This window comes from Cebus imitator, unplaced genomic scaffold (genome assembly GCF_001604975.1).
Source record: "Cebus imitator isolate Cc_AM_T3 unplaced genomic scaffold, Cebus_imitator-1.0 Scaffold385, whole genome shotgun sequence".
Lineage (NCBI taxonomy): Eukaryota > Metazoa > Chordata > Mammalia > Primates > Cebidae > Cebus > Cebus imitator.
Genome location: NW_016107700.1, coordinates 2733603 through 2757419, shown reverse-complemented (window position 1 = coordinate 2757419; position 23817 = coordinate 2733603). Strand labels below are relative to the sequence as shown.

General features: G+C 50.5%; 2 protein-coding genes across 3 annotated transcripts in view; one reads left to right on the top strand and one right to left on the bottom strand.

The window, feature by feature from the left end:
• Positions 1-3425: 3425 nt before the first annotated feature.
• On the top strand, positions 3426-14628 carry CMTM3 (CKLF like MARVEL transmembrane domain containing 3). Of its 2 annotated transcripts, XM_017508030.2 has the most exons (6): positions 3426-3880; positions 4175-4393; positions 7617-7772; positions 8747-8842; positions 9213-9333; positions 11016-14628. In XM_017508030.2, the coding sequence occupies exons 2-6, from the start codon at positions 4247-4249 to the stop codon at positions 11042-11044; spliced, it is 549 nt and encodes a 182-aa protein (XP_017363519.1). In that variant the 5' UTR covers positions 3426-3880; positions 4175-4246; the 3' UTR covers positions 11045-14628. The 2 variants fall into 2 exon arrangements, with proteins under 2 accessions (XP_017363519.1, XP_017363518.2); XM_017508029.2 differs by lacking the exon at positions 3426-3880 and having other exon boundaries at positions 4110-4393.
• CMTM4 (CKLF like MARVEL transmembrane domain containing 4) overlaps positions 13096-23817 on the bottom strand; it is a 33391-nt gene continuing 22669 nt past the window's right edge. The window contains exons 3-4 of the mRNA XM_017508031.2: positions 21337-21435; positions 13096-20445 (exon numbers count right to left, since the gene is read on the bottom strand). Of these exons, the coding sequence (XP_017363520.2) occupies positions 20281-20445; positions 21337-21435 (264 nt within the window). The 3' untranslated portion in view covers positions 13096-20280. The remainder of the gene's footprint in view (positions 20446-21336; positions 21436-23817) is intronic.

Genomic DNA, 23817 nt, shown 5'->3' with positions numbered 1-23817 from the left:
TGAGCTGAGATCTTGCCACTGCACTCCAGCCTCAGCAACAGGGCAAGACTTTGTCCAAAAAGCAAAACAAAACAAAACAAAATCAGAAAGAAGAAATATGAGGGGACTTCCAAAAGTTCATGGAAATTGAATTAAAATGTAAAAAAAAATTTTAAACTTTATTTCTCAACACAAGCAAGCAATCAAATCACTTTTTTTTTTTTTTAACAGAGACATGATCTCACTGTGGTTTTGTTTGTTTGCTTGTTTGTTGAGACAAGGTCTCACTCTCTCACTCTGTTGCCCAAGCTGGAGTGCAATGGGAAGATCACAGATCACTGTAAACTGGAACTCTTGGGCTCAAGCGATCCTCCCATTTCTGCCTTTAGGTGTGAACCACCACACCTAGCCCTCAAGATACTTTTTAAAATGATGATACCAGCCATTTAGTTCAACCCTAAAGAACAGAGGGGATTTAACCAAGTCCATCACTTGCTCTTTTTTTCCAATATTAACTGGATAAAAATAAGTGTCTTTTACAGATATTTTTAAGATTAGGAAACAAAAAGAAGCCAGAAAGAGCTGAACCAGGACTGTACCAGGCACAAGTGCCCCAGCTCCCCACATCCTCACCAGCAGCTGCTAGTGCACCCTTTCCACGCCATTTCAGTAGACATGCAGTAGTATCTTATTGTGGGTTTAATTTGCATTCCTAGGTGTATAACAATGCTGAGCACCTTTTTACGTGCTTATTGGACATTCATATATCTCTCTTGGCGAATTGTCTGTTCAAATCTTTGGCCCATTTTTTAAAAATTGGGTTGTTTTCTTCTTATGATTGAGTTGCAGCTCAGAGCCATGGGTGTGTGTGTGTGTGTGTGTGTGTGTGTGTGTGTGTGTGTTTGAGATGGTGTATGTCTGAGATGGAGTCTCACTCTGTTACCCAGGCTGAAGTACTGTGGCACGATCTCAGCTCACTGCAACCTCAGCCTCCCAGGTTCAAGCAATTCTCCTGCCTCAGCCTCCTGCGTAGTTGGAACTACAAGGGCATGACACCACATCCAGCTAATTTTTTGTATTTTTAGTAGAGACAAGATTTCACCATATTGGCCAGTGCTGGTCTCCAACTCCTGACCTCAGGTGATCAGCCCGCCTCAGCCTCCCAAAGTGCTGGGATTACAGGTGTGAGCCACTATGCCTGGCCCAGAACCATGTTTTTAATATCACCAGTGGGAACCAGATTTCTCTCTGTAAGAACCCTTGCCTGGCCTCCTCCTAGGGAATTGTCAGTAAAATCCAAACCCCAGGTTCTGGTCCTCCGCAGTCTAGCTCTGCCCCTTCTCTGACCAGCTCCCCACATCTTCCCCCTCTGCTATCCCCAAACACCTTGGTTCGGTCCTTTCTTTGACACTCCCTGCCTGGCTATTCTCCCAACCAGTCAGACATCTGTTATCTGTTACCAGGAATACCTTTTTCAGGATTCTCTGGATATGTTTAGTGTTTATTCCACCACAACCACCAGCAGCAGCAGAAAGGGCTGGGGCCTTGCTGTATCCTAGGCACTGCTGTTGGATGAATAAATCAATGTCAAGAAAGGTTTCTCTGAGGAAGCAATACTGCATTCTAGTCACTGAAGAACAAGGAGGAGTTAAGTAGTGAAGAAGGTGGAGAAGCATTCCGGGTAGAGCGGTCAGCATGGACAATGCCTCTGTGGCCGGAGGGAGCATGGTTTGTTTCAGGAACTGTAAGAGGTCCATGGGAGAGGCAGTGGAGGGAAGCACAGCAAGGTGTTATATTTTCCTTTTATACCAAGACCCTGTGCAGGATGGGAAGCTCCCAAGGTGGGTTGGGTGTGTGTGTGCGTGTTTCTTTGTGGGAGGAGATGGAAGTGTTATGGGATCTTTGGGGTGTCGATTTTCTGGATAGAAACCTCTGTGGCCAGTGGCACCTTTGCCTGAGTTCTTATCTTGCATCCAAGAAGAATGAAGCACACGGACAAGTGGAGGGCAAGACAACAGGAGCTTTACTGAGTGTTAGAAAGCTCAGAGGAGACCCATAGTGGGTGGCTTCTCTCTGTGGGCAGGTCATCCCATTGAGTGTTCAGCTCTCAGCAGAGAGGAGGCTATGGAGAGGGTGGCTCCTCTCTGCAGCTGGTCCTCCAGCTGCTCAGTTCTGGCTGAGCCTGGTGCTTTTATGGGCCTCAAAGGGGAGGACGTGTGAGCCCAGTTGATCTATGGGCAGCTATGGGTGGGCCAGAAAGGGCAAGTTCTCACTCTGGTCCATTGGTCTGGCAGCCTTCAGGCCCTTGTTGGCCTGAAGGTGGGGCCTCACTGGGACCTGCCCCCTTCTGCCTAGAAATCTACTGGCCTCCTGCTACCATTCATGAAGCCCAGGCTTTCCTGGACTTTGCTCCCAGATCAGAGCAGGTGCCCACAGCAGGAAGAAGCCAGGGAGCAGGAGAAGGAACTTCCAAGCCTAGGAGGGCAGGAAGGCCTTCCCCGGCCCCTAAGAGTGCAGGGATGCCTGAGCCTGCAGCTGTGGTTTGGGCGGCTGCAGCTGTGGGAAGGGGGGCCCAGGACTCCTGTCTGCCCTATGGAGGAGGCCCGGGTCCACAACTGAGGTTTGGATGGCTGCAGCTGCACCTGGGAGGGCAGGGCTCTTGCCTGCTCCATTGAGCATGCCACCCAGGCCATGTCTCCCTGCTGCAGCCTGATGATGGCAGCAGCAGGCTGTCTAGAGACATAGCTGTCATCAGAAGTGACCAATGGCTGGTGATTGTCAGGAGTGATGCAAGGTCAAGAGATAACCAGGTCTGGCCAGGCGTGGTGGCTCACATCTGTAATCCCAGAACTTTGGGAGGCCGAGGCAGGCAGATTACAGGAGGGCAAGACCAGCCTGACCAACATGGAGAAGCCCCATCTCTACTAAAAATACAAAATTAGCTGGACATGGTGGCACATGCCTGTAATTCCAGCTACTTGGGAGGCTGAGGCCGGAGAGTCACTTGAGCCCAGGAGGCGGAGGTTGCAATGAGTCAAGATCACACCATTGCATTCCAGCCTGGTCAAGAAGAGTGAAACTCCGTCACACACACAAAAAAGTCTTTTTCTAAGATGGAGTTAGTTATGTCAAGGGTGCACTATGCTGTGCTATAAGCTCTCCCCTGCTGCTGAGAGAGAAAACTTAAGGGCCTCTTAAAGATGCCATCACAGCAGTTCAGTGGGGAGGTGGCAGGAATGCTTTGGGCTCTAGTGGAGGTCAGAAGCGGACAGAGATCAGGGAAAGCTATAGGAGGTGAAGGTGGGAGGACCTTGGTGACAGACTGCCAGTAAGGAGGAACAAGGATGACCCGCAGGTCTCCACTAGTTGGGCGGAAGGAAAGGAGGGGGCAGTGCCCTTTACAGAGGCACAGGAAGCTGGGTCTTGATCACGCTGAACTCCAGACGCTCTGCAGATGTGCACACATGAGTGTGGTGTGTGTGTGTGTGTGAGAGAGAGAGAGAGACAGAGAGAGAGTTGTGTTAGGGTGAGGGAAACTGCAGGTCATGGAGTCCTGCAGATGTGCGTGCCTGTGTGTGGGTGTCTGTGTGTGTTTGCGCCTGTGTGCGTGTCTATGTGCCTGGAGCTGCGCGTGCTGGTCTGAGAGTCCTCCAGGGTTGGGTTGGGGGAGGCGGGTGCAGGACCAAGGCCTGAAGAGCCAACAAAGAGGCCCTGGGGGAGAGTGGGACGGCCGAGGACAGGAGGGGTGGCCAGGGAAGTCGCAAGAAAACTCGGGCCCCCAAGAAAGAGAGAGGCTTGGGGTGCGAAGCCGACATCAAGGCCGGGGTCTTTGCTGTTTAGACGCCTGGGTTCCCGGATCCCGGACACGCGCACGGGCAGGAAGTTAGACCAGACACAGCGAGTATAGACAGCCCTTCTAGATAGGGGAAGACAGATGGGACCTCCGATGGGGTGCCGGGTCGGTGATCTGGAGGTCTCCAGCATCCAGGACGGGGGTGAAGGAGAAGGCGGGGTCGGCGGAGGCCCCAGGCCGGGGCGTGGGCGGGTCGGGCCCAGCACCCGCGGCCGCCGGGGTCCGAGGGAGAGGGGCGGGGCGGAGGAGCGGGTGGGGGTGGGGGCGGGGCGGGGCGGGGCGGAGCGGCGGGGGATGCGCCCCTGCTCTCTAGCCAGTGTCGCCTGCCCTACTTCCGCACAGCCAGAGTTTCCGCTTCCCTCCGGGCGTGGGGAGAGGGGAGCCAGGCAGAGCCTGGGCCCTGCCGCCGCCGCCATGTGGCCCCCGGACCCCGACCCCGACCCAGACCCCGAGCCCGCCAGCGGCTCCCGAGCCGTCCCCGTAGTTCCGGGGCTCCGCGCCCTGCTGCCGGCGCGCGCCTTCCTCTGCTCGCTCAAAGGCCGCCTCCTGCTGGCCGAGTCCGTGAGTGCGGAGGGACCCTCGACGGCCCTGCTTTTGAAGGGGGACGTCTGGGCGCGGGTGGATTCCCTGGGTGGCGGCCGTGCTCCGATGCCCCCCCTCCCCGCGCAGCCTCGGCCGACTTTTCTCAGGCGCTTGGCTAAGTTGGGAGGAGGTCCCCAAACTTCGGACGGCGGTGAGGGGTTGGGGGGTCGAGCCGGGGCCTTCAGCGGCGCTGTCCCAGCGAGTCCAGAGCTGAGGCGCTCTCTGGGCCCCGGGGACTCGGCCCGTTCGGACCTCCGGTACTCCTGGGCCGCGGCGGGGTCCGCTTCCCTGCGCGGGGAGGGCGGGCCGGGGCCTCGAGCTGCGGGGCGCAGGCGGGGCCGAGCGAGCGCGGGCCGTGCGGAGCGGGAGGGACCCCACTTCGGGGACTGGGTGAGGCGGCCCAGCGGTGACTTCACTGCCCTCCTCCCCACCCCCGCCCGGCTCCTTCCTACTCTGCGCTCGCCCCCGCCCCGGCCGGTCGGGCTTCTTTGTCCTCTGGACACAAGAGGCGCCGGCACTGTCCGCCGTGGGGTGAGGGTGGTGCTGGGCCGCAGTGAATGGGGAGGGAGAGGCCAGGCCGGGGGCTGGGGGAGGAGGGAGGGGGGAGGAGGGAGGAGGGAGGAGGGAGCGGTGCATGTTGGCGGCCACTTATTGCTGAGATCCCAGCGACTTGGCGCTTTCTGCCCCTGTCCCCACTTTGCAGATGAGAGTGCTGAGGCGCCTGATTTGACAGGAGGCTCAACTGAGGGGTCCATTGAGAGCGGCCCGGAGGGTGGGGGCAGGAGGAAGGGGTATTCTGCCCTGGGACCTCTCCCGGGTCGCTCAGGGCAGAGGGCGAAGGTGGTCCTGCAGCCTCTCCTGCGGTCATCCCAGAGGCCACACTCCCAGCCCCACCCTGGAGACCACTGGGAGCCACTTGAGGGGAGAAGCCTGGAATCCACCGTCCCCTGAGGGGGCTTGACCCCTTCCCCCACCCAGGACCACCTCATGTGGGGAGGAGGTGTATGACCAGCCAGAGCATAGAGGCCACCCTGAGCCTACCGGATGTCAGGAATCCAGGTCAGGGAGGATAAGGAGGGGTGAGGGGTCTGTACTCAGGGTTCACAGGAGCCGCTGAGGGCACTCCTGCTTCCCTTGTCCCCTAACACCCACTCCCAGGACAAGCAAGTGCAGAAGCTGACTTGGGCAGAAACCGAGAGTAGAAGGGGCCCCAGAAATCGCGGGATGAAAAAACAGGAATTGAGAGGGGAATCCCCAGAATTAGGCTTTGGGGCAGGAAGGGGAGGGCCAGGAAGACAGCCTTTGGCAGAGGACCAGGGCTGGGTGGGTCTCACAGAAGGCCTTCCTGGCAGGCCCCAGCAGCCTCACAGCCCCTCTCTATGCCTTAGTCTGTCTGTCCAAAGGGGGCTCAGCAACAGCCAAGGCCATGTGCAGGGCGAATGGGGGTGCCCTGGGGACCCCCTGGGATCCCTGCAGTTCATTTGTCTGAAGCAGCCACAGTGCTTCCTGTGGGGCATCTGGGTGTCCCCATGGGGCCCCCTGTGCCCACTAGAAGCTACTCAGCCATGGATATGTTCAGACACAGGCACAATGACAGAAACCAAGACAGATGGCCTCTCCAGCACCCACAGGGCCAAGTTACTTAAGAACTCTATCTGTGGCGGGCGCAGTGACTCATGCCTGTAATCCCAGCACTTTGGGAAGCCGAAGTGGGTGGATCACCTGATGTCAGAAGTTCGAGACCAGCCTGATCAGCATGGTGAAACCCCATCTCTCCTAAAAATACGAAAATTAGCTGGACGTGGTGGCAGGCACCTGTAATCCCAGCTGCTTGGTAGGCTGAGGCAGGAGAATCGCTTGAACCTGGAAGGCAGAGGTTGCAGTGAGCCCAGATCGTGCCACTGCACTCCAGCCTGGGCGACAGAGCAAGACTCCGCCTCTGGAGAAAAAAAAAGAACTCTATCTGGGGGGTCAGCCAGCCCTGGGTTCAAATTCTAGTAGCTTCTGATTAGCCATGTGACAGAGTCTTCTCATCTGTAAGCGGGGCTGTGCTCATAGGTGGATGTGAGGGTCAGGGGAGATGCCAGTGAGCCTCAGGGCACCAGGCACTGTGGAGCCCAGGCTGGCCAACAGATCACCTTGGCCTGCTCTGCAGCACACCTGGGCTGCAGGACTGACCAGAGCTCAGCATCCTCTCCCATCAGCTCTTCCCACCTACAGAGTTGTGGGAAAGGCTGCAGTGAAAATTTTGATTCTTGTAGTTCAAGTACAGCTGGTCCTGCCTTTCACAGCTGGCCCTGTATGAATGAGGCAGTGGGGCCTGAGGTGTCAGTGCCAATGTACCCTCCCTTGGATGTTCCTTTCTTATTATGAGAATTTGCAAATGCATTAAAACGCTGAAAGATTTTTTTCCTTTATCTATCTGTCCATGAATCCATTGTGCCTAACACAAAATAAGGACATCAGGACATTTGAACTCTGAACACTTCAGCTTGCATGTCATTAACTAAAGAGATCTGTCTTTTGTTTTCAAGGTGAAATTTACATTCAGTGACAAGCACACGTCTTTGGTGTTGGGTGTTACTTTTTGGAAACTGGTTCCTGCCCAGCTTGGATTTGCCTCCGAAGGGCACTGAGTGGGGTGGATGTGCTTGGGAGGCTGGGGCTTTCTGACTGGGTCCTAGTGGGGAGACAGGGCGGGGTTAGGACTCTGGGCCATGCTGGTTTTTTTTTTTTTTTTTTTTTTTTAGTGGGGGCACAGAGTCTCTCACTCTCTCACCCAGGATGGAGTGCAGTGGTCTGATCATAGCTCACTGCAGCCTCGACCTTCCCGGGCTCAGGTGATCCTCCCACCTCAGCCTCCCAAGTAGCTGGGTTTACAGGAACACACCACCACGCCCGGCTAATTTTTGTATTTTTTGTAGAAATGAGGTTTTGCCATGTTGTCCAAGCTGGGGTTGAATTCCTGGGCTCAAGCAATCCACCTGCCTCGGCCTCCCAAAGTGCTGGGATTATAGGTGTCATCCATGGCGCTTGGCGTGGGATTTTAATCTGGCTCTGCCACTTCCCAGCTGTGGGACTGTGAGCAGCTGGCTTCCCCTGCTGGAGCTTCCTCTATCCTGACCACAGGTCCTTGCTCAGAGGAGCACTCAACAAGGAGCATGAAAAGGCTCTGGCTTCACCCTAAACTCCTTGCCCGCAGGGTCTCTCGTTCATCACTTTCATCTGCTACGTGGCGTCCTCAGCATCTGCCTTCCTCACAGCACCTCTGCTGGAGTTCCTGCTGGCCTTGTACTTCCTCTTTGCTGATGCCATGCAGCTGAATGACAAGTGGCAGGGCTTGTGCTGGCCCATGATGGTGAGGACAGGGGCTCCAGGAGGGAGGGGTGCCCTGCAGAAAGCAGCCAGATGAGGAGTCCAGAGTCATGCACTTGGGCCCTTACCCTTTCTCCAGTGTGCTGGAGTTTGCAGTTGGTTAGTACTGGATGGAGAGACCCAGCTTCAGATCATCGCAGCTCCACTACTCAGCAGCCCTGCAGTCCGGAGTGGGCTGTGGTGCCTCTAGAGCAGGTCTGTGAGGCAGGGAACCCGGCAAGGGGTCTGTGGCCACAAGGTGGCGCTGGTAATCCCCACAGGGTCTTAAGCTGCAGTCACAGGAATTCAAGCCATTTCCACGCAGGCAGGGCAGGTTAACTGAGGATATGCAGGGCCTACCCAGACCTCAGCCATCAGCAACCCTGACCTCGTTTTATCACCTGGGAGGGCTCAGACCCCAGTGGACTTCGCTGAATGAAATGTGTCCTAGAGAAAGGGCAGCAAAGGCTGGACTTGAACCATGGTGTCTTGACTTCATATCCAGCATCCGCCACCTCAGGAGGGCTGCACCCTGTGTCCCCATCTTAGGGACGGGTAAGCAGAAACTGTAATCCATAAATGGATCTGCCACAAGAGTGTGGCAAAGCAAGACCCAGGGCCAGATCTCCCCATTGGAGATCAGGAAGGGAGCAGGTGGGGGTGTTTCCAACTTCTGCTTCCTCCAAGTGGGCCATGTCACAGGGCAGGCTGCAGCCTGATACACAGTTTTTTGTCCAGAGCTTAGGACAGCAGCCCCGCTGGACCCTGGATACGGCAGTGTCAGCTGCTGGCAGGGCAGCAGAGGCATCTGGGGGGCATGACAAGGGCCTAGGCATGTGGGTGGGGCCAGGGCAGGGTAGGAGCCCTCAGGTGTGAGGCCTGGGGCTGGGAACATGACCAGGCTGCTAGGCCTCCTCCCCATGCTGTGCTCAGCTCCAGTGGGCTCAGGGCAACATGGTCGCACCCCTCTCTCCCCAGGACTTCCTGCGCTGTGTCACCGCAGCCCTCATCTACTTTGCCATCTCCATCACAGCTGTCGCCAAGTACTCGGATGGGGCTTCCAAAGCCGCTGGGGTGAGCAGACGCCCCACCCTCTGGAAGCTGCAGATGCCCCTCTAGCTGCTCACTTGGGGTGTGACCTGGGGCAGATCCTTTCTCTGCTGGGGCCCCCCTGGGGTCTCATATGGGTCCCGATGATGATTCCAAACTCCTCTTGTTAGAGATTTTGAAAGGCTGTTTGTCAAACCAAGTTCACATCTCATTTTCCCACTTCCATTATTTGGAATGTGTAATTACTGTGCCTGTCACTCTGGCTGTTTGTCCAAGCAGGTCTGAAATGGCCCCCAAGGCTGAGGCAGATGCGTCTCAGTGCCAACCCGCTTGTTCCCAGCCTCCTGGAACAGGGAATCAGCCCTGTGATACGTCCCATCCACTCTGCCCACAGGTGTTTGGCTTCTTTGCCACCATCGTGTTTGCAATTGACTTCTACCTGATCTTTAACGAAGTGGCCAAATTCCTCAAACAAGGGGACTCTGCAGATGAGGCCACAGCACGCAAGACAGAAGGTGAGCAGCCACCCTGATCACCCCAGCAGTGCTGTGGCAGGGGCCTGCCCTCCTTTGGGGATGGCTGGCAAGTTTAAGGCTGGGGTGGGATCATTTGGTCCCTCTGATGGCAGGAAGTATTTTCACAACCCATTCTCACGTAACGTCATGCAGCACTAATCACAAAGCCAATCCCATTCCCCTCATTCCCCCTCACCCAGCCTTTCTAAGAAGGGCAAGCAGTGGACATGGCAGAGCCTCGGGCCAAGCCAGCAAGTCTCCCTGGACAACCCCCCTGCCACCACCCTGGGCAGCCAGTCACTTTCAGAGCACCTGTCCACCTGGGATCCAGAGTAGCCACCTCCCCATCTCAGCCCCTCTGCTGTCTCACCCACCCAGGCCTCTCCTGAGGAGCTCAGAGGCCAGACAGGAGTCAGACCCAGAAACCATGGGGAGGGACACATGACGTGTGCCATACCAGGGGAAAGGCCAGATGGGGCAGCAATGACAATAAAACAGGAGCCAATAGAGGGAGGGATACAGCGGCTGAAGGTGGGCCCACGCTGAGTGCCACCCGGCCTGGGGGTTCAGAGGGGACGCTAGAGCTAGGTCCTGATGGATGGCAGTAGAGGAGTGTGCAGGCAGAAGAGACCAGGCAGGTGCCGGGAAGAAAGCTGAGAGCACAGAGAGCAGGGGCTTCCGCTCAGGGAGATGCTTTTCTAGACCTAGCAGTGTGCCCCTGCTGGCAGTGCCTGTGGCCCAGCAGGTAGACCAGGGCAGCTCTGGAAGGGCCTGCAGGCACCACCCTGTGGTTGGGATCTTCCCTAGGGAGGACCCAGTGGGTTAGGCTTAAGAGCCACTAGTTTCCTAACAGAACAGCCAGGTGTTGGGGCCATGGGGACTGTGAATCCCAGAAACCAGTCCTTCTGCTGGAAATGAATGCCACTCATCCCATCTCGTCCCTTGGCAAATACTAGGGTAGAGCTCCCCGGTGGTTTCCTCAGGTTCTGCAACCTGCTGCCAGTTGCCTGCAGCATGTGCTCCCAGCCCAGGGAACAAGCAGTAAACATCAGCAGAGACTTGGGTGGGTTTTTTTTTTTTTTTTTTTACTATTTGGAGAGTTTCACATATATAACAATTATTTTGTTATAAAATTACTCCTGGCTTATATGTCAGAATTGAATACAGAGGTCAGGCACAGTGGCTTCTGCCTGTAATCTCAGCACTTTGGGAGGCCAATGTGGGCAGATCACCTAAGGTCAGGAGTTCAAGACCAGCCTGACCAATATGGTGAAACCCCTCTAATTTTTCTCCTAAAAATAAAAAAATTAGCCAGGCATGGTGGCACATGCCTGTAATCCCAGCTATTTGGGAGGCTGAGGCAGGAGAATCTCTTGAACCTGGGAAGGTGGAAGTTGCAGTGAGGTGAGATCACGTCATTGCACTCCAGCCTAGGTGACGAGCAAGACTCCATTTCAAAAAAAAAAAAAAAGATAAAGTGGCTGCTGCCTGTGGCGAGCCTCCAGCCTGGAGCCTGCCCTCATGCTAGCGATTACTGGGAGAGTAATATAAACGGTAGAGTCAGGTGCGGGAGGCCTACACCCAGGCTCCTGCCAGCAACCCAGCTGTGCTTCCCCAGAGACTGTTCCTGGGCACCGCTGCCCTGAGCCTCCTGCCAAGCATCCTCTCTGCTTTCCTTTCAGAAGAGAATTCTGACTCGGACTCTGACTGACGGCCTGGTGGTGCCCTGGCAACCTGAGCCACACGGGCCTCCACCCCTGCACCTCACAGGGGATGCTGACATTGGAGGGGAGGTCCGGACTTCTGCGTTGCAGAGGGGGCTGCAGACACAGCAGGCCCCCACAGCCTCAGGTCCCGCTTGAGCCCAGCCTACCAGGCTTGCCCCTCAGCTCAGCACTGTTGACCATGCTGTGCATGGGGGCATCTTGGGTATCCCACCCCTTCTCCCCATTTCTGTCCCACAGGCCTTCAGCCCTTCAACCTTTCTGACAAAAACCAGCACAAGGAGTCAAAGCAGAGCCCTGTCTCCACCTGGGCAGCAGGCATTCCACACTGTTAGGCGGCAGGGGTCGGGGGAGGTCTTCTGTGTTTCACTAACAAGAACAAAGACAGAAACTGTGACAGGGCTACCCCGCCAGGCCCAGTGGGTTTGTCTGCATTTAGTGCTTCTGCCCACGCCATGCACTTTGGTGACAATGACCCAAGAATCTTTGGTTCAAGGAGCACCAGTTCCTCTTCATTGCTGAAGCAGGGAGAAACTGACCTTTGCCTTATCGCCCAGGAGAGAGTGGGGCTCGGCACCCAGAACTGACACCAACCACCCTTGGAAACCATGTCTTCTGGGAGTAAGATGACCATTCTGGGTCTAAGACTGTTTAAAGAAGAGCTCATAGACTGACTGATCGCAAAGACAGAGGGTACCAAACAGTGATGTCACAGTGACAGTGTCACAGGGAGCTGGGCAGGCCCAGCCAAACCCTCCTTCTTCCTAGAGCCCAGTCAGCAGGCAGGAGTTCCTGGGACCCTCAGGATGGTGAACTTCCAGACCCCAGAGCAGGTCTATGGGCCACGCCGGGAGATGATACCAGCCTTCTGTGTTCACCTAAGGACTTATACTGTGTATCTTTGATGGACTTTTATAACTTTTTATATTTTTTTAAATATAAAAGCAGCTTCTTAACAGATGGCATTTTCTGTGACTCTAGGCCTTGTGAAGGAGCCAGAGTTTGGAGGATTTATGGCCTTATTCTCTTGCATGTGAATCTCTTACTCTGAAAAAAAGCCATAATGAATGAAGCCAGACTGACCACTTGCATGGAGTGTGTGTTTGAAAACCCAGAGCAATACTATCTGGTATCATATCAGGTTCAATACCAACTGGCAACACTGGTGTGGATCCTGAGAGCCTTCAGTCTTAGCAACAATACACATGAAATCTGAGTACCATTTAATCCTTTCAGTGGTCCCTAACCTTTTTGGCACCAGGGACCTGTTTCGTGGAAGACAGTTTTTCCACGGACCAGGGATTGGGGGATCAGTTGGGTTGAGGGTGGGAGGGGATGGTTTCAGGACGAAACTTCATCTCAGATCATTAGGCATTAGATTCTCATAAGGAGCACACAACCTAGATCCATGGCATGCAGTTTTTAATAGGATTTGAGTTCCTCCGAGAACCTAATGGCACTGCTGATATGACAGGAGGCGGAGCTCAGGCGGTAATGCTGTGCGGTGTGGCTCCTAACAGGCCCCATGGTACCAGTCCACTGCCCAGGGGTTGAGGACCCATGCTCTAGTTCTCAACACTATGCTGTTTTACAAACAAAAAACTGAGACAAAGGTTGAGTAACTGGCCCAGGGCTCTCTCACACATCAGGATAGTGTCTCACGGCAGCCTCAGGCAGCCAGAACCCAGGCTCTCCTGGTTTGGAAGCTGATTGCATAACAGCCCGGAGAGTGGCAGCCCTGGAGGACTCCAGTCAGCATTCTTGTCCAGGCTGAGGGGAAAAGACAAGACTTTCTGGCCAAACTTTCACACACCACATGTACTGAAAATGTGTATGAAAGCTGGGTGTGCAGGAATGGAGAGGCCGCTGGTGGAATATATGTTCCACCCTGTCAGCCCTGGCAAAGCTGCAAAGCTGGTGTCAGAGAGCCTTGTTCCACCTTGAGGATCATGGCTCTGTTCAACCTGTTTCAGGAACTGGATCTGTTGCCTTTAAGGAGCAGAGGAGGCCAGTCAGAGTGAAGAAAGAGACAACGACATCCTTACACGTCCATTTATTAAACAAGAGTTCCTTCATGACAATTTAATACAATAGTTATTAACGATTAGTGTTGAGAAAATTATTTCCTTCTACATACAAAAATACAGATTTGAACACTATGAAAACGATCAAGACAAGTACCATGAAAAATTGGTCCTTCAAAAGAAAGGGGGGAAAGTGAGGGCAATGTGAGGCTTTGTCTGCTGTCGGGGACAAATCAATAGCAGCAAAGCTTTGGGGTCCCAACCCACTCCAGACATACAGACTTGAACCCAAGAGCCCGTGAGCTGGGGGCGCCCACCCAGGGCTTCAGCGTTAGCTGGAAAACCAAACACATAAACCAAAGTTTGCTCAATGGGCATCACCTCAGAAAGCCCACAGTTGTGTCTTGAAACAGCCAAAATGAGAGAGATTTAACAAGTAAAATGCGATTGTTAACACTGCCCCCCAAAAGTGCCACCAGGTGAAGTACCACGGATAAATCATATTGGAAAGTTACTACTTAGCTGTCTGACTTGACATCCTTTCTTATCAAATAATTACATATTCTGACCCTTTAGAAAGACACTTCAAAAGCTATGATTTTATGTTTCAATTCATCTGTACCTTCATTTGCAATGGCTCAGCTAGTTTACTCAAGGGTTTTGGAAACCAGACAGAACTCACGTCCTGCAGGAAGGAAAGTCAAAAGGGCCACTAAAGAGTATGTGTCTGTGTCTTAGTGTCATCCAGCTCCTCACAGCAAACAGCCTGTTCTTTTCAGGCCTGAAACCCAGCAAGGGCCACCAAGTCTAGCCAGAGTCCACAACAAACCAATCTGAGATCAGAGTGGAAGGTGAGAGCCCGGGAGCCGGCTGGGGCCCCTGGAAGCTTCCCACTCCACAGGGGCAGGAAGGTGGCGCCTCGCAGGATACCCACGCTGATCCTGGAAGGGGCCTGGGCCAGAGAATATGCTTGGGCTCAGTTAACCAGCTCAAACCACAGGGGAAGGAGCTGGTCACCAGCTTCTCACCATTTTATACCCAAAGACAAGGAGGTCAGGGCTCCGATGCCACTCTTTCATTTGTAAAATATGGAACCACTTTCTTTGCACTGTTTGAGGGGAGCAGTGGCTCCAGACTGAGTAAGTGGTTAAAAAATGCCAAATGCTATGATACTGACTTATAATTATTTCACAGAAATATACTCTTACTCTCAAACTATTTAAATAAGCAGGAACAAGATGTGGGAGAAGCAGCAGCAGAGAGGAAAGAGGAATAGCCAGGGAATTTTTTTTTTTGTTTTTTTCTTCTTTAAAATACATACAAAGTGTAAAGAGAAAATGGCCAAAACCTCAAAACTACCATTGTTGAAAACAATATTAAAAGGACACAATCTAAAATCATGCTACAAAAATAGTGTTATCTGGTTAACTAAATGTACATCTTTTTCCAATTCCATGATTGACAAGAGTGCTTATGCAACGCATGGAAGGCACCAGAGGTGAAGTGATTATTTGCCTTAAAATATACAAAGACAGAATTGCCTACTTTGCAAAAAAAATAGTCATACTTGTAAATAAATAGTTTAGTGTTTCTGCCATGGATTCCTGAACCTCTACAAATTTCAACATATACAAATAGTTTCAATTCTTAGCATTCTCTTAGAGGGAACCACGTCAAACAAAATCAATTAGGAAAAGCACTGATTTTATCCAAGGAGGTCAATTTGAGGCAAGATTCAAAAACTCATTTTTAAATGGGTTACAGAGTGAAAGAGTTGAGAGCAAGCGGCCCCTCTGGGTCTAGGTCAGCCTACGAGTCCATCCCAGGCATCCTGCCCTTGCCTCCACTAGCCCTCGGGCCAGCCAGATCTCCCTTCAAACCCTGAGTATTTGCCTTCCTCAATTCTGCAAAGAGGGGAACAGAGTCTTGAAACTTGCAAAATTGATTCTGGAAATAGCAGGCAAGCAAAGCAGGGCCTGTGGCAGGAAGCAGCGTGAGTCAGGCCTCCCCTTGGTGCAGGGGGCACTAGGTCTCCCTCGTCTCCTCACCATCCCTTCACTTTCCTGACAAAAATGGGGTACTTCCCACTGGGTGTCAGCACTATCATCCTAAGGCAACTCAGGCGTGACAGTTTTAGACTATGACCAAATCTCACACAAACCATTATCAGAATCTTGTTTCACACCATCTCTCTTTTCAGACACAGTTATTTAAAGAAACTCTGGCCTGGCCCTAAATCCCATCAGCAAAGCTGACTAAGGTGGTCTGAGATACATTCTTACTCCTAAACTCGAACTTTAAAGTTCTAATAATTCCCAGGGGTCCAAGCCAAAGGCTCCCTGGCCTTTTTGAATTATGCATCCCAAAGAAAACATGCCACTCCAGGGTGTCTAGATAGCAAGTCACCTAAATTAAAGCCTCAGCATAAAAAAAAACAAAGACAACAAACTTACCCTATGAAACAGATACACCATTCAAGGACCCATCATCTAAACTTTTCTAGGCAAGTTGCCAGTGATTCAGACTCAGCGGGCTTGTGGGTGATTTTTTCCTTACTGTTATGTTTGTGGAGTAGGAAAAACTAGAAAGGAAAAAAAAAAAAAATCTCAAAGGTTGAAAAACTGTATCCAAATGGAAAAAGAATATATTCCAGACAAAAGAAGGAAAAATTTAATAGGACCCACTCCTCCGCTTCAAGCTGAAGAGTGTACAAATGCTACTCACTTGCAGGAAGAAGAGATCAACAGAACATTCACCTTAAGAAGAAAATTCTTCTAGACCTAGCAGATACTGAAGGTATTTTCTCTCAGTTTCTAAATAAAAGAAACATAAAAGGTCAAATATTTTAAATTACTTTCTCAACCAGACAGTTCTTGTGATTTGAATGATATCTGCTGAGAATCAAAGAAACACAAGATTCTATAAAACTCCAGGGAAGTTTACAAAGCTGAAGGCTCAGGGTATCAGGCCTGCGTCCTGCCTGAGAGGGCAGCCAAGCCAACTCTGGACCCACACATTCCTGAGCCAGATGCCAGGAGCTCACCCACAGCACGGGGAAGACCTGTCCCCAGCATCCCACTCTTGCCCTCAAGCTGACTGTGGAACACGAGACAGATTTTCAAAGACAAGAGGACAGGAAGGCAGTTAAGCAAGTACCTGTTTCCAAGATAGCCTGAGCTGTCTAGTGCTAATGGCAGACAGCAGGGGTGTTCCAGGCCAACACTTCCTCCCTCCTCTCATATCCCAGACCTGGCCGTGTGTGGACCTCACCAGCCAACCAAGCTGTTGGGCCTGGGCATGGGTGCTGATAAAATATGACAGACCTGGAAAACACTCTGGATTCTGCAGCTTCACTAGGAACTAACAAGGCACCTAGAGACCTCACAAGCTAATGGCAGTCCCTGGAGCAGGAAGCAACTTGTTATTCTGCTCAAGAGAATCTATCAGCAGTTCTTAGCCTAGAAACCTTTTTCCCCTTCCTGATACCTGTTTAATGTCATTATTTCTCTATAAACAAGATCTGGAGAAGATGACAGTCAGGCAGTGGCACAATGACTTCATGACTGCTTTGTTTTGAACACAGATGAGACAATAGGAACCCTTCAATCATCATACTGCCTTGCAGAATTACTAAATTGGTCACGTGTCTCCACGCTCTATTCATCTCCTAGGTGCTAAGACCAATCCACAGAAACTCTGGCACAGAAAGGGATTAGACCTTGGTCTCCCTCTTAGAGCACATGGATAGGTGAGGGATTTCTCATGTGAATCTTCAAGAAAAGGTAAGCCTGGGCCACACGCAGGACATGACACACATAAGGGTTGCTCAGGGCTCATTCACTCCAAGCAAGAATTCACATACATGGGTGCACAAAGGTGTTGGTACTTGGTCTCCTCAGTCTTAACCCATGGCTGACTCACTAGGACAGCTTCCAAGAGCCACAGATCAAACTGCAAACTTGAAGAGAGCAAGAAGGTTTTCAACCAAGTCACAAAGCTCTCCCAGAAGCACCCGACATAGGGTGGAGGTCAGACACATTCCATGATTGACTGAAGGCATGAGCCTTCTAGCCAGGGGACAGTCACAGGGCCTGAAGGGCTGGGGGTGCCGCCAGCTTCCCAGAGCCAAGCCCTCAGAGCTGGGCCAGCCCTGCCAATGCTGGCTTCAGCTCACGTTGCCAAGGAAGATACGTATCAGGGCTATGCAAGCCGCCACACTCTTGCTTTTTCACCTCCTTTGGATGGCTGTTTACTTCAAATCAAACTTCTCTGATGAGATTTTAATCTGTAACTGCGTCTGTTCTTCCCAGCTTTATGTGCGGTCAACAAGTATCTTCAGCCTTTCATGACTGTAATCCCTCTTTAAGGCTCCAAACGTATTTTCCTCCCATTCCCTCAGCAGTGTGAAGGAAGGATATCAAAGAGAATCAGAGGGAAAAAATAGGAACTCCACCCAATCAGTGCCAAAATAAACTTTCTCTGAGAATGTCAGTGTTTGCATCCATCTAAAACCACCAGAGGTTCCACCAAATGCTTGAGGGTTTCAGCTATAGTCTCCAGGAACAAATCCAAATGCACATGGCAACTGCAGTTTCTTCAAGTTTTGCTTGAAATGTGAAAACAAATACCATCCCACCAGAACACGGAGAAAAAACTAAGGTCACTCAGCTTTCAAATGCCCAAACCGAACTGATATTGGTCCATACTGAAACTATTAAATGTAAAAATGCTTCCTTCAATTTGCCAAGAGGTCATTTTAAGGCCCCCAGATATAGACTGTCTTCTGTTTGCATACAGAGGCAATGTAAGAAAAATACAGGTATCTTCCCATTCACTGAAGAAAACCCTATTCCCTCCAGAGCTCTCATCACTTCGTGATCTATACATGATGAGAGGTGTGACCACACATTCCATCAACTAGAAAGTGTCCATGGTGCCACTTCCAGTTCCTAATTAAATACAAGGAGAACATTTACAAAACCAAAGGGGAGACTCATGGCACAAAGGATATTACATATTACAGGGACATAAATAATTCTGAAGAATCTACCACAAAGATGCAAATTAAGTCCTAAGTCACTCTGTGGCGTTTCATCCTTTTTGGTCATTCCTCTGCCTTTAGTTTCAATGACTTCAAAACTGTTTCTTGCAGCTGACAACACATCCTCAGGAGGCTGACCACCTGTCCCTGCTTTCACCATATGATCAAGTGGTCTTACTGAAGTGACTTAGGAAAACTTGGTCAACAAGCCCGCCTGAATGGTACCTTTGTTTTCAATCTCACTTCAAAGGCGGCCTTTTCTGGAGGCCAAGTAACATGATTCCCAGCAGGAGATTTCTGATAAAGCTCAGGGTGGTCCTTCCAAGTGGGCCCCATTTAATGCAAGGCTGAGTCTGTGGCCCTATTTTAAAAGGAACTCTCAAAGGGAGATAAGCCCAATTTTGACTTTGCAAACACACTCAACAGACCCACCAGGCAGCACACTCAGGCTGTGGGAACAGAGGGGAGGTAAGTTGCCAACAGGGTAGCAGGGTCAGCCCGAGGCAGACATGGTGCTCAGTCACATAGCCTGGGCCACTGCTCTGAACTCAGATCGTACTGAAGGTGTTGGTGCAGGGAACTAACCCCATCTCTGACCCCCAGCCCAGCAGCGTTGCCTGATCAACACTGTGAGATCAGACGCTGTCCTTTTCTGGGGAATGAGACGCCACATGTGCATAAGGGGACGCTTTCTCACACAGAACCCCCCCCCCCCACTGTCCCCTCGGAGTTATACACTGCTAAAGCTGTTAACATTTGTCAGCACTTGGTCTTGGGGATTTCTCCACGTTACTGCAAAATCTTCCTGCCAGTGTTTTTTTATGGTGAGGGCTAAACACAAAATGTTAGAGCTAGAGTGAGGTTTGTAAACATTAACAACAGTTCAAAGAGTGAAAACCTGACAAACTAAAACAATTTTTCCATAAAAGATATAATTAATCTCTAATTTTTTTAAAAAAACTACAGCATCATGGGGACTCACTGAGCTCATCCACCTCTCACAATAATCTTCACTTTATCAAGAATCAATCAGAAACCTTAAGTAGCTAGGATTTTCCCCACAACAACTCCCAGGAATGATGTCTGTACTTACAACACTGAGGTGCCCAGAGTGACAATTAGTGCCTTCTGAAACATGGGTGGAAGAGTGTGTTCTGATGCAAATTCAAGTATTTTCAAATCCTAGACAAATCTCAGAATCACTTTAGAACTCTTTGCAGGTATTTAGAAAATTAGTACACATCCCTAAAATAGAGGGTGTGTGAGGGTGTGTGTGTGTTTGTGTGTGTGCGTGCATGCATGCTGTTTTTTAACACAAACGTATACCTCCCACCTGCAGTCCATGAAGCCAGCAAATGGGCAATTGCTTTGGCTGCTGGAATAGGCTTATTTTGTTCATGGCTTTTACCAGAGCAGGTAAAATTACTGAAAATCTGCATTTCAGCTTCAAAATATTTAGGGTAGGAAGGAAACTGGAAAACAAGATGGTCCCCAAATTCCTGAAGAATCTGGGGTTTGGGAAAGTGATTCATTTGAGGAAGAATCAAGTGATTTCTCAGCAGAGTAGGAAACAAAAGGTCACCCTCCAATGAGTCAGAGGTCCCTGGAAGCCATCCTAACAGGACATCAGTTTTCCCCAGTCCTGTGGCTTTTGGGCTAGTGCTGGCTGCCTGGGGGCCCCAGCATGGAAGACTAGGAGTGGGGTGGATCCCGGCAGCCAGACTCAACACTGACTTGGAGCAGGTGATGCCTAAGGCTGCCTGAGAACAGCTGCCGACTGACCGTTCCAATGCTGTCCCTTCATTCCTTCACATTTCCCCCCTTAGCAGCCCCATTTAATCCAAAGTCTTGTTACAAATACACTACAGGGTGGCTCAGAGTCAAAGGAAAGCCTGTGCTTTGGGGCAGGTAAGACCTCAAGTGGACCTGGGCAGTGACGCCGGCTGCTCCCACAGCCCCAAACACTAGGGAACGTGGCCTCCTGACTCCACCACGGAACTGCTCACTGGGCCATTCAGGAAACCCTTTCCCAAAATGAACTTTTACCAAAGAGGACAAAATTCAACAGAATCACATGGAAATCTGACACGATGAGGGAAAGAAAACTTGACTGAGAGACAGGCACAAGGATGGGAGGGAGGAGGGTCCAGGCAGGTCCTCACGTGTCCAGGCGCTGGATCTCGGGGCGACTGTCCACGTCCCTGGACTCCGTGCGGGCTCGGATGTAGTCATTGGTGCTCTGCTGGCGGACGCTGACTCTCCATTTCTGCACTGCCAGGAATGTGTTCACTCCATATGCCGCAGTTGCCAAGAAGCCAAATATCTAAAACACACCAGCATAGTTAGTCCTCAGGCACGTGGCCTAGCCCCTCAAGGCTTCTGCTCTGCCAACTGACCATTACAATCTTCTGCCTCCATTCCTTGATCTTTTCCCCCTCTCAGAAGCCCCACTCAGAAGTCTTATTTCAAATACATATGACAGGGTGGCTCAGAGTCAAAAGGAGGCCCGTGTCCCCACCCCATACCTGCCTCTCACCTGGGCAGCTCGAAGTGAGCAGCTCACTCCAGAGTGAGAAGCACAGGGTTTAAATTATTCAGTAAGACTTGAGACATCTCCTGAGTGGCACCTGGGAGAGTAGCTAGTTTAATCGTTTATAAACCTTTTAATTCCCCCATTACAAAAATGATGCCTGTTCCTTGTAAACTGAGAACAACGCAGAAACCCAAGACATAAGAGAGGGAAAGTCCTACATTATCTGGTCCCCACCACCATGGCATTTCCACCTTAAAATGTCATGTAACTGCTAAACAGTGTCATGACTGCATTCAAGAACCCTCCATTCCCCAGGCAGGTAAGGCTCTTCAACAACATCACTGACAGATATCAAGGACTGTGTTGGAAACTAACTAAAGCAGGGGATCTTGAACTTGAGTGAGCATCTGAATCATCCAGAGGGCTCATTCAAATACATTTCTGACCCAGTAGCTCTGGAGTGGAGCCTAAGGACATCTAACAGATGCCAAGGATGCTGTTCTGGGGCCAATACTTTAAGAACCACAGCACTGAAGGGACTGGGACCCCCACTGGCTCAGTAACATCATCTTTAGCAATGGAAAAGCCACAGGAGGACAAGCAGGACACATGCCAGAGACAGGTGGGCAGGTCACAGGAGGTCCCCAGATCAGCCTGCTTGAACCATTTGAGTTTGCTTACCACGGCAGATATTTCTGCTCCGGTTCTGTGGTTTAAAGCAGCCAGTACGATTGAAGCAATAAAGAAAAAGAAAGTGCTGAGTCCAGTGTTGACCAAATCCTAAAGACAGAGACAAAATAAAACTACGTGAAAAGAACCATTCCATCTTTGCTCTAAAAGCAACTAAAGAACTTTCAAAATAAGACCCGCAATACCCAACCTCCCTGGTGGCTCCATATTTCAGTCTCAGTGTCACAGGGTGACTGGTCACACAAAGGAAGGCAAAGTTAACAGTTTATTACACTACTTGGTAAATCACCACAACAAAATCTACATTTTCACCAACCCTACTACCCTTTCTGAAGAAATAGTAACCCAAACTGCTAACACTAATTACCACTGAGAAGTCTAGTGCCATCTTTTAAAAACCACACTCAAATCATCTTGCTATGTGCACAAAGCTCCCCAAGGGTCCAAATGTAGGAAATCCCACCAGCGTTCCCCACACACGTGTGACATTCAAAACTGTTTCACACACAGAGAACACACTTAGCCAGACCTCACACTCTTTCTCAAGCAGTCTTTCAAGCCTCCATGTCACTAAAGCCTGGAGGATTTTCTCCTGAGCGTCTTGCACAGCACACATCCAGCGTTTCACAGATTTAACTCTTGTCTTACTTGTGGAAGGAAACATAGCGTGGTGATGAAAGGTCACAGCCTGAGCAGGCTCCAAACCACCCATATGACTTTGACAAGCTACTTTGTTTCTGTACTTTATGTGAGAATAGTGCCCCCTTCCTCCCAATGCTGTTTAAGGAATTACATAGAACCATACCCATGAACAGCCCAGCATGGTGTCTGGCCCACAGCTTGGGTCGCCTAGACATTTACTGTCACTTCTGTTATTACCACTTTGGCATTAGGCCCCCAGTAGGCTGGCTCATACCACAATACCTCTAAAACCTCTATAGGAAAAGAAAATTCAGGACAAAGCCCAAACTGCCTGAGTGCCAGGCTGACTACACTATCAACATCTGATGGGTCCTCTGGTGTGGCCTGGCTCCAAGGCTAATTTCCTCTTTTTAAAGATGTAAAGACACCCAGGCATGGTGACTCACACCTGTAATCCCAGCACTTTGAGAGGCCACGGCGGGTGGATCACATGAGGTCAGGTGTTCGAGACCAGCCCGGCCAACATGGTGAAACCCTATCTCTACTAAAAATACAAAAATTAGTTGGGCATGGTGGTGTATGCCTGTAATCCCAGCTACTTGGGTAGCTGAAGCATAAGAATCGCTGGAACCTGGGAGGCGGAGGTTGCAGTAAGCTGAGATCATGCCACTGTACTCCAGCCTGGGTGACAGAGAGAGATTCTGTCTCAATAAAATAATAAAATAAAATAATAAAATAAGATGTAAAGAGACAATGCTGGCATCATCAGTGCTGAGCCTTGCAGCAGACACCAACCCTGCTCCTGGCTCATGGAAAGCTCTGCTCAGATGCATCTGCCAGCAAATACACAGGTTTCAGCTATGATCTGCATAAGCCAGGGCAAATTTTTCACAAATTCAAACCAGGAAGTGTTTAGTTATGCTCAGCTCTGGGTAAGATGCTGTAGGGGTAAAAATATATATATAAAATATACTTCCCAAGGCAAAGACTATTCAGAAATCAGGGAAAAATATAATACACTGTGAGGTCAAATATCAAATAAAATAGTATCGACATTAACAGTGACAACCTAAAAACAGAGATGCGGCAAAGGGCTAGAAAACAAACAGGCAAAAATTTTAAAGTTGTAGGAGTATCAGCAGTTTTAAATTTGTTTTAGTAATTAATGATCATTAAGAATAGTGAATGGAGAATGAGATGATGAATGTAATCAGTGAATACAGGGGAAAAACATTCAAAAATCCTATTTTAAAAAGACAAAAAATAATCTTCCAACATGATCTGAGACTAAGGGACCAGATTAAACCACGGGAAAAATGCCAGCAATTGCTAATAAGAGCATAGCACATCTGCCTCCTCAAATCCCACTGAGCTAAATTTAAATACTGAAGCACTTGCTTAAAAGATGAACCTAATTGAGCATCCAGGGCTATGCTGTTCAATAGGGCAAACAGTAGCCATGTGTGACTAAAGTTAAACTAATTTATATAAGATAAAAAATTCTGTTCTTCAATCACACTAGCCACAATTCACGTGCTCAGTAGCCATGTGTGACAAGTTGCCACCTCAAGGGCAGAGCAGATCAGAAAACATTTCAATTGCCAGAGAAGCTGCTATGGCACCACACTGCCCTGAAACCAATAACTAGGTCACAAAGAAGACAGGGAAAGAAGGCCGGGCGCGGTGGCTCAAGCCTGTAATCCCAGCACTGTGGGAGGCCGAGGCGGGTGGATCACAAGGTCAAGAGATCGAGACCATCCTGGTCAACATGGCGAAACCCCGTCTCTATTAAAAATACAAAAAATTAGCTGGGCATGGTGGCACGTGCCC